Source organism: Choloepus didactylus, chromosome 1 (assembly GCF_015220235.1).
Source record: "Choloepus didactylus isolate mChoDid1 chromosome 1, mChoDid1.pri, whole genome shotgun sequence".
Taxonomy (NCBI): Eukaryota; Metazoa; Chordata; class Mammalia; order Pilosa; family Megalonychidae; genus Choloepus; species Choloepus didactylus.
The window spans coordinates 65429096-65439584 of record NC_051307.1 but is presented as its reverse complement, the minus strand read 5'-3'; the positions used below and the strand labels follow the sequence as shown (position 1 = coordinate 65439584).

General features: G+C 42.0%; 2 protein-coding genes across 2 annotated transcripts in view; both read left to right on the top strand.

Annotated features, from left to right (window-relative positions):
• Window positions 1-1375: 1375 nt before the first annotated feature.
• RPL24 (ribosomal protein L24) lies at window positions 1376-4668 on the top strand. The gene is made up of 6 exons (XM_037834997.1): window positions 1376-1444; window positions 1569-1644; window positions 2221-2331; window positions 3438-3574; window positions 3905-3968; window positions 4549-4668. Exons 1-6 carry the CDS (start codon window positions 1440-1442, stop codon window positions 4627-4629), a joined length of 474 nt encoding a protein of 157 aa, XP_037690925.1. The 5' UTR covers window positions 1376-1439; the 3' UTR covers window positions 4630-4668.
• Window positions 4669-7547: 2879 nt separating this feature from the next.
• Window positions 7548-10489, top strand: part of ZBTB11 (zinc finger and BTB domain containing 11) — a 44196-nt gene continuing 41254 nt past the window's right edge. The window contains exon 1 of the mRNA XM_037834992.1: window positions 7548-8104. Within this exon, the coding sequence (XP_037690920.1) occupies window positions 7795-8104 (310 nt within the window). The 5' untranslated portion in view covers window positions 7548-7794. The remainder of the gene's footprint in view (window positions 8105-10489) is intronic.

Genomic DNA, 10489 nt, shown 5'->3' with positions numbered 1-10489 from the left:
ACACAAGCTGACAGTAACACCACGCATTCTGCAAGAACTTGGCGCCCACGCCTGATCCAGGTACACAACGGTCTCACAGGGTTGCTGTCCACTGTGGGATGGGGAGATGGCTGGCTGAACTTCCCAGCTGCAGCTGGGGCACAGCCTATTGATCCAATAGGAGAGGGTATCCGGCATCTCGTGGGCTATGCATGTGCTCATGCAAGCTCTTGGGAGAGCCCGCCGGGCACCCGTGAGAGTTTGTACTGGCGCAGCAGGTAGTCTCCTGCCTGAGGGAGAATGAGAGTAAACAGCAAATAAAAAACATCATGAAAAGTGGAGAAAGAGAACTACAGAGGAAAGGACAGTTTTTATTTAGTTTCTTTAACAGCACTTTTTTCCTGCTCTTTGAACAAGGGGCCCCACGCTCATTTTGCATTGAACCCTGCAAAGTATTTATGTAGGGTATCCTGTCTATAGATTCTAATCAATCTCTCTCTCTCGTGCTTTAAAGTTACATGTTATTGAAGAAATTAAGTTATCCTGTAGCGTTGTCCAGAGTTGCTCATACAGATAGCATGTGTCAATCATCACTTTTCTGTTTCCTAGTCTTGTACTCCAGCCTCCCACCAAATTCAACGATTGCCTCTTGCCACTCCCCGTCATACGCAGAAGCAAGCAGCCTCTCAGAACGGTTCAAGAGATTGAGGCCTTGGCACTCCCCATTCACCTGGCCATGGCTGTTTTCCCCTGGCCTCCAGGAGAGTGCCTTGCCCTTCTCTGCCAGTCCACACGCCGCTGGTTCCACCAGACAACTTTGCAGAGAGCTGCTCCCGACCCGCAGTCGTCATTTTGCTACGCTTCCGCGCTTAAGAGATTTTGCGAATTGAATGAGCTAATGTATACAAAGTGTAATTCCCGGCACAAAGACAGCATGCAATAAAAAGCTCCATCATGCACAATTCCATCCGCACGGCCTGTAAACAGCTCAGACGATATTACTCTTTTGCAAATGGTGAAACTATTAGAATCTAATTTTGTTAGATGAGAAAATGGGGCAACAGGGAAGGCAAAATGTTACTTCTTTAGATTTTACCTGCGGATTAATTCGTCTCTGTCACTAAACTATAAGATGGAGAGAAGGGAGGACCCCCTTGTCTTCGATTCACATTCTCAGTAGCAAGCCGATGATTCAAGAAACTTAACCTGAGGAGAGAATAGGTAACACAGAAACCAACCTCCCGCCTGCCTGTATAAGAATCGCCTCCCTCTAGCCGCCTGAGACTCCCAAAAAATTTCTCCGGAGGAAGACAGTAGCCGCTCTATGGTGACGTCATCACAGCGCGCCCGAGTCAGGAAGGAAATTTGGGGAGGAGATACCCCTGCGACTATATAAGGTGTTTTTCCCATGATTCCCTCTTTCCTTTCGCCATCTTCCCTGTCTCCCGGCGTCCGCAGCCATGAAGTAAGCAGGAACCCTGGGTCCAATCTGTTTCCATCCTAGGGCAGAGTTGTCGCTCCGTCGTCCCGGGCATGGCTTCTCTTTACCGTAGACATCTACCTTAAAGGGCCTTCTCTTTTCGTTACAGGGTCGAGCTTTGCAGTTTCAGTGGGTACAAGATCTATCCTGGACATGGGAGACGCTACGCCAGGACCGACGGGAAGGTAAGAGGCACCGTCGAGTAAAGACAGCTTTTTGTCCTGGGAGGAGCGGAGACTGGTCTAAATTTTCTGGGTGGGTTCATTTTCCACATCACCCTTGGTCCCTGAAAGGTTTCGGGAACCTTGTATGCAGAGGTTGTAAGGATCTGAGGTCTTGAAGCTAATCGGTCTTGGGCCTTGACCTAGTGTAAGCTAGGTCGGAAGTGAGGTTTGGGGTTTGTGTAATTTTAATAGCTCAGTATAAGGGAAATAACTGGGGCTACCGAGACATTTGGCTATTTTATGGGCACTAGATCATCCTGGAATCCTGAAGGCCTCCCCGGATTTGACACCCCGCCTTCCCCCACACTATAAACTTAATTTTGTCTGCTTTAGAGGAAAGAACGACCAAATGCGAAGACTCGTGGTGCCACCCAGCTAGGTACCTATCGGTAGTGCAATACAAGCCTTTTTGTCTGTGAGCTTCAGTTTTGTAAAATGAGAGGCTAGAACTAGAACATTAATCTGTTAAGGATTTTAAGCACAACCTTTTCCACAAGTGTAGTTTAATAGTTAACTACTTTAAACTTGTCATGACAGGTTTTCCAGTTTCTTAATGCAAAATGCGAGTCGGCATTCCTTTCCAAGAGGAACCCTCGGCAGATAAACTGGACTGTCCTCTACAGAAGAAAGCATAAAAAGGGTCAGTCGGTAAGTGAAATGCATTTTGATGTTGTGGTGCTGTCTTCTGAAGTTATTTTAAGCTCTCTGAGCATCAGTTTTTTGGTCTATAATTAAAAATTATACTTAAATGAAACTGTGAAAGTGCTGAAACTGTAAAGCATTAAACAATGAAGTGAAACTGGTAATATAAAAATAATATCTCCTTATACATCTCAGGCTCACAGTAAATGCCAAGTTGAAATTTGAAAGTACCGTCTTGGATAAATCAAATCAATACATTAAACACACTTTGGGGCACCTTGGAGGGGTTTAAGGTGTTGCAGTGCATGGAGATTGAGTAGTTACTATGGTATAGGATTAGTTCTAATAGAAAACAGTGGAGTCTTCCAGTAACTAATTCAGTTCATTCTCAAGCCTAGTGGATATGTTTTGTAGCATTTCTCTTTTATTAAGTGCCTTTTTAGCTTGATGAAGGTGATTTGTGAGAAACAAAAGTTTGTCATGGTGTAGGATTCAGGCACCTTGGAATATTTAGGCTCAAATACCTCCTGGTTATTAAGCGAAAGATACTAATGTATTGTGGAAACTGCTTGATATATAAAACACGGTTAAAGTTCAGAGGAAGGAGAAATTTATTTCCAATTTCAATTAAAAATGGATTTGAGATAAGAAAAATATTAAACCAACAGGTAAATAACTGGCATTTCCGACACGATTTCATCTTAGCATTTCCTTTAGTGGACCACAGACCTGCCCTATTTTCTCCATATGCCTTGTTAACAATTTTAAGATATTTTGCACATCTTTGTCCTAATAAACAGTGTATAAGTTTCCAGTGTATTTGCAGAAAATGTTTGAATTAGACTATTTCTTTCAGTGCAGTCCTTTAAAATTAAAGCAAAACAGATGAGTAGACAGTCATCTTAAAATCAGTTTTAAATTAGTAAAAAATTGCCAAGTTTTGTAATAGATGGTTTAACCAATCCATACGTGGAAAGTTTATCTCCATATTTGATATTGAACTACTTTTTGTTGAATATTGATCTTAAAAGACTTAATTCCTGTCATTCCCCTCACCCCCCCACCCCCCCAGTTCATGAGCAAGGTTCATAACTGTGCTCATCTTTTTACAGGAAGAAATTCAAAAGAAAAGAACTCGCCGTGCAGTTAAATTCCAGAGGGCTATCACTGGTGCATCTCTTGCTGATATTATGGCCAAGAGAAATCAGAAACCCGAAGTTAGAAAGGCTCAACGAGAACAAGCTATCAGGTGAAGATTATTTTCATTATGAGCATTTTAGTTATTGGTATAGATTTTGTTTTGGTACGTGAATCTATATGGGGATTGTCAATCAAATATTTAGGTTTGTATTAAAATACAAAATAATACAAAATTGTATAATACAGTTTTAGATGTTGGCTTGGTTAATGAAATTTATTGACATAAATTTTGGGTTTTGGATTTATCCTGCAAATCTTGATGGAGATGGGGAAGGAGAACTATCATCCTCCTTCTCCAATAGTTCTTTCAGGGCCTTGTTAATAATCTGTACCCTTCAGAAGTAAAGTGCTTGGCCTTACGTTACTTTTAACCCCACAGGGCTGCCAAAGAAGCAAAAAAGGCTAAGCAAGCATCTAAAAAGACAGCAATGGCTGCTGCAAAGGTAATTATGGGGTTTTTATTGACTTTCTTAAAAGAGTTAACAGGAAATCTTATTTTAATCCAAATTTTGATGAAAATTTTAAGAATGTAGGGCAGGGCATTAATAGAAATGATGCTAGTAACTGATTTCTGGTGGAGTGTTTCAGATCTCCACTTCTGCCAAAGCCAGATGAGTCTTACTTAATGCTAGACAGGAATTTAGAAAGGGGAAAATAAAAATGGCTTTTGTTTTAAAACTTATTTTGAAATAAAAGTTTCAATAGTACAGAGAGTTATTAACAAAAATATAGACCTTATTCACATTTCACTAGTTTTGCCACTAATGTCAATTTTCTGTTACAGGATCCAATTAAGGATCCCACGGTGCATTCAGTTGTGTGTCTTTACTTCTCCAATCTGACAGTATCTCAGTCTTTCCCTTACATTGTAAAGGTGGCCTTTTATCTCCTGCTTAAGATTAATGTTAGTAATGTAGTTACATAAGAAAGCAATCTAAGATACGCACAGAGTCTGGACATAGAGGTGGTAAAAAGAAAAAGTTGGATGAAATAATGTCAAAAATTGTATCTTTTTTTTTGCAGGCTCCCACAAAGGCAGCACCTAAACAAAAGATTGTGAAGCCTGTGAAGGTTTCTGCTCCCCGAGTTGGTGGAAAACGCTAAGATGCCAGATTTTTTAATAAAGATCTGACTCACTCAGAATTTTGCTGTCTTTTTTTATAATAAACTCTCAAAACCAGGGGTCTTGGACCTGCATGGTTAACAACTGAACTATGTAGTTAAGAATTTTAAGAGCTAAGTATTTTTCAAGAGTTTTGTTTCAAACCTTTTATATAAAATTATATTCATGTTAAATAGAATAACACTTTTCCATGAAGTGGGAATACATGATAAATCCAAATTCAATTATAAATAGGATTAAGTTATTGTTACTTTGATAATAAAGGTTTATTATTCTGTGTTAGGTTTGCTTTCTGTTTCTCCGCTCCTTAACATTTTACGATTAGCTGACAGCTGTTAGAAGGTGCTTAAAACTTAACAGCTGTATTAATCTGTTCTTGGGTCCAGAAAATGAAGAGCACTGCTCCTTGAGAAAGGAAGTATTTTATCATTCCCAGAATAGCTTGTTGAGCTGGGGGTTTGACAGAGCTATAGGTAAATTACAACAGTGTCTTGAGTAGTCTGTTGATACTCAAGAAATGTATATAAAAGTGATAAGGAAAATAATCACTATAATATATATATAAGGTAAACTGTCTTTATTATAGAACATTTGTTACTTACCAGTTTGCAAAAATACAAACGAAGAAACCACAATCTCCTTTTGGAATGTGATATTAAGATTTTGAATGCTTTGGTGGGTAAATTAACACTGATTTGCAGAGCACCTACTGTATGTCAGGCACACTACATTCGTGAGCTCTATCCTTGACTGTCATGGTAGAGGTATCCCTGTGTTTAGATAAGGAAACATTTTCATAGATGTTCAGTACTGCATGATTTTGTGTACACCTCTACCTTACCTCCCCATATTCACTGACCTATCCTTGAAACTAGGAAACTTCTCCAAAGAGGCCTTCCCTGAGCTTCCTGTAATACAGCTTTCAGTGTAACTTTTTCTCCTTAACTATTATATAATATATATATATATATATTTAAATATACAAAGTAGAGAGACTGATAGAGTTAGACGGGTTGAATTCTTAATATGAACTTGAGAAACAAAGCTTTTACACAGGAATACTAGTTGAAGGTAAAGTCAACAGCAACCACTTTTCCCCTTACCCCCATTCCATCCAAAGGATGGAACTGATCATTTTTTCAGGCCTTGCTGACAAGTGCTGAGGATAACATGATCAAAACAATCCCACTGGGGAGCTAATAACCTGAAAACAAATGGATGTGCAAATAAATAAGATGTAAAATGAAAAAAAAATGCATGATACACTGGCTGGCTGGCTGGCTTTTGCACATAAAAGGAAAGCTTAAATATTAAGATTTCACTTGAAAAAAAGCCTTTGTTAACTTGACAGTGATGTTTTCTTTAGCTGAAATTACAGGATCATTTAGCTGTAACCAAGCGAAGTTTACATAGCCAAATGAAATCTCCAACTTGAATGCAGTTAATGTTAATTTTTTGACAAAAAAATGTCTCCTTAGAGCACTGCTCTTCTGGTCTGAATGTTGGCTTTTAATATAATGGAACTGCCAGTTCTGCTAACCCTTGGGCCCAGAATGAGCTAGAAATAAACACTACCTCTTACAGTACAGCAAGTTTAGCTTGTTTGTTACCAACGTGCAATCTAAAAGATACTCTCTTACCCACTCGGAAAGTATTGCAGAAGGGTGAAATAGACTAGACCCTGGGGGGCGGGGAGGGATCTGGAGCTCTGCTGTGGCAGCCCCTCATCTAAGCTCTCTTCCCCAGCTGTAACGGCCAAGGTCTGCGAATTTGGGTAATTTGGGTTTGGGTAGTGGGTAGTTACCATCTTTTCTTCCGGCCTTGAGAGCACACGTCCCTACAACCGGAATCTTTTCAAGGGCACTGCCTATTTGTCTGGGGCCACCTGGGAATTACCGTATCCCCCGAAGTACTACGGAGGCTTGATGCAACGTCCTGCTTTGAGCCCACTGTTTTCACTACCGTGTGCTTCTCACCTGTCTCGGTGAGGTCAAAGGGCCTGACCAGCGACTGCAGACTACCCGGGGGGCTGGGGAGAATGGATGGGGTTTACTGCTGCAGTGGCTAGCTACTCTGGGACTGAGAAGAACAGAGACTTCTGGCCCCAGTGTCTGACAGCGTTATCTATGGCCCTTGTTCATGCTGCGGACTAAATAAGGTGATGGACTACCATCTAAAAGTCATTTCGATTAGTGGGTTATCAGGGCCCACACCACACACTGGAAAACAGCGCAAGTCGGCTGGGCTCCTGGCGCACTCAGTATGTTGGGTGTAAAATGGAGGACTGTCCTTCCCCCCACACCCACCCCCAGTTTACCTAAAAAAGATACGCATATGAAGCTTTAAGAAAATTGTGGTAGCTAGTTTTCCCCCACCCCTTCTACATACGATTGTTCTTCATATGTAGAAATTTGTCACTATATATAAGTTTCCATAATTCTAGGAAAATCCTGGCTTTTCCATGGGTTAGTTTGGAGTTAGTTGAAGCTTATAAATGACAATAAGTCCTATCATGGAGGGTCTTGGATTGGTCTTTCTTTGGTCCTAACATCCAGAGTCTAACATTTTACTAGGAATCTCAAAAATCATGTTTTTATATGTCGACTAAGGAGGTAGACGGGGGAAAAAACGGATCCATTTACCCCTTTGGCTCTCCGATTGAATAACAACTGCTCATCAATTCCTCCACGTAGCTCCTCAGCGTGGGAAAGAAGAGGGGAGAAAGGAAAACTGCCCAAATTTAAGATGTCCGCTGAAGACACTTCGGTCTCCGACGAAGGGCCTATCCGTTTCCAAAATGTCTGCTTCTAGTCCTGACGTCATTCACTCGACATCATTAGGCCAGAAAGCGAGGGCGCTCCAATCAGGGCTCATTCCCCTCACCCACTGCCTTTGATCGCGTCACTTCCGGCGGTGCAGCAGCCATTTTGTCAGTCGCCAGCGGATCCCGCGCGCTGGAGAAGTGCAGTTCCCCCTGGTTACTAACTCCTCGGTTCTCCTTTCGCCCTGCGGGTGCTGTCGAAAAGTGCTCACGAGAGACGCAGCCTTTCCTCCCGACAGTGCCGCCGCTACTGTTGCGTCCGCCAGGAGCTAGGGCGCTGTCTTCCCCTCCACTGACAGGCGCCCTTAGGGAGCCGCCGTCCGCGATGTCAAGCGAGGATAGCTACCGGGCCATCCTGCGCTACCTGACGAACGAGCGCGAGCCATACGCTCCGGGCACTGAGGGCAATGTCAAGCGTAAGATCCGCAAGGCGGCTGCCTGCTACGTGGTGCGCGGCGGGACCTTGTACTACCAGCGGCGGCAGCGGCACCGCAAAACCTTCGCAGAGCTGGAGGTGGTGCTCCAACCCGAGCGGCGTCTGGGGCTCATCGAAGCGGCGCACCTGGGCCCGGGCGGCACTCACCACACCCGGCATCAGACCTGGCACGACTTGTCCAAGACGTACTGGTGGCGAGGTAGGATCTCGCCCGCGGGGAGGGGTGGGCTGGCGGCTTGTTGCCCCGGCAAGGCCGGCTGGCGGGGCCTGTTTGCGCACTCGCGAGTTGGAGGTCCCGCGCCGCTCCTCCCAGACGCCCCTAGCCCGCATAGCCTGCGTTCAGCGGAGCTGCGGCTGTCAGACGGAGCCGAGAGGTGGGGGACGCGAAACGAGCCGCACTTCCCACAGGAAGAAGGCCGGGTAGCTGGGGGCGGGCCCTGGCCGGGGTGGGGCGAAGGGGGCTTCCCCGGGGGGCGGGCCAGCCTCGGGGAGGGGCCGGGACGCGCGGTCTGCGTCGGCCCCGCCTCGGCTGCGCCGGAGGCAGTTAATCTTTTTTTTCCCGGGGAAGTTTCTCGGCGGCCGGTGGTGGCGCGGTGTGAAGGCTGCATGTGGATACAAACAGGATCAAAACAGGATTTTAATCCTGTTTGTGCTCACCGTTCTCGTCTCCACCATCTCCCGCTAGGATTTTGGCAAGCGGGTTTGACGTTCTCTAGATCCGCTGCCCTTTTTATTCAGTTATTCAAATTGATAGTACGACGTAGATAAGTAATGAAGACTACAAGTATGTGCAGAAGTGGTATATGAAGTGATTGTGTCTGGAAATAGTAGACTTGAACTTACTGTTTCGAGCAAGAATTAAGTGTCAGATACTTTTAATTCCAAATGTTCTAATATTCTCACAATGGGAGATAATGTGACAAGCGCTTTGGGAAGTGTTAGGCGCACTGTGAATACCCAGAGAAAAGACGGTAATTGATTTTCATTGTAGGAAAATATTAACTCTATCAAGTTTCTTGACTTTTTGGGGACCGGGTTAGGTGAGAATTGCAAGGGCCCTTGGTTTCTTAACCGCCATCTCTCAAGACGATGAATATTCAAATTGCTGGTTTAGGTTTGGATAACAGTTTGAAGACCTTTAAAAGAGGTTTTGTTAGAAGGAATTCTGCTACTGTGTGACCGTGGACAAATTAATGAATCTCTGATACCTATGGGAAATAAAGAAATTAGACTACTAAATAGTTTCTCAAGTTGTTTTTTTTTTAAGTTTATGAACTTCGTCATCGGGCCTATGCATTTACCAACTAGTGTCCTGCCTTTTGTTCATATAGAGAGTTCTTTGGTGCTTTCAAAAACAGATCCCAGTTCTGTGTTTTTGAATGCTTTCCTTTATTAAGTATATTTCAGATATCTGAAATAAATTCCTGTGAAGAATAAATACGGGGTAATCAGTGCATTTTGTTAGCGTCAGTTTGGGTAGACGTTGTTTTGAACAGATTTCTCAGGTTTAATATTTCGACAGGTTAAAGATGAAAATTATAGTTAAAGGTAACGATAAAGCTTCTATATCTTCTACAGCTAGATAAAAACATCAAGAGGTTAAATTACATGTTAAAGGCCATACAGCTGACCTTTGTGATTTCATACACTCTTCTTAACCACTGTTAAGAAGGTGCTGTTTCGTATTAAGTAAACAATTAATTAATTTAATTGGTTAAATTATTTTGGTACTGTTTAATACTGTATTAATAATATGGTGCTGCTTAATATTATACATATTATATGGTGCCATATGAGTTTATTTTCCTTTCCTCAATTTAATATCCATAGATAATAACTAAGCCAGTTATTCTTTAGTGTGCAGTGTCTTAAAACACAAAACAAAACTACAGCCATGTTTTTGTTAGCTTAATTAGAAAATGAAAGATGTGGAATTTCAAAATCCTTAAGTATTTACAACAGCTGTTTGAAAATTATGATCCAGGGACCCCTGTGGCAGGAAGGTTCCTGAGATCCTTTCAGGGTATCCACAGATCAAAATTGTTTTCATAGAGATGTTAAGTGCCTTTTTCACTCTTATTGTCACAAATACACGGTGGAATTTTCCAGAGGCTGTATGATATGTGATTCAGCAATAGAGTGAGTGCAGAAGCATGTATGATAATCTGTCTTCTAAGCCACACATTAAAAAAGATTTGCAAAAATGTGGAACAGTGCCACTCTTCTCTAATTTTTTTTGAAAATTATAATTTTTCATAAAAATGCTGTTTAATGCATAATAAATGGGTTTGTTATTTGATAACTGTATTTCTTATGATTTAATGTTTCCTCATTTAAAATTGGAATTACTGTTCAATAAGCGTTGGAACAGTTTGTCATTGATTCATTTTGATACATTTATTTGCCACTGCATTAACACTTTGGCAATGTACTTGTTTCTTTATTATAGGCTTATTTGAATTACCAAAGCTATATAAATAGAAAAAAATACATTCTTAATACAATAGTGAAATGAAAGGAATTTTTACTAGTCAATTCCTTCATAAGTAATTTGTTTTAAAATTTTGAAAGCTTTTTCATAACA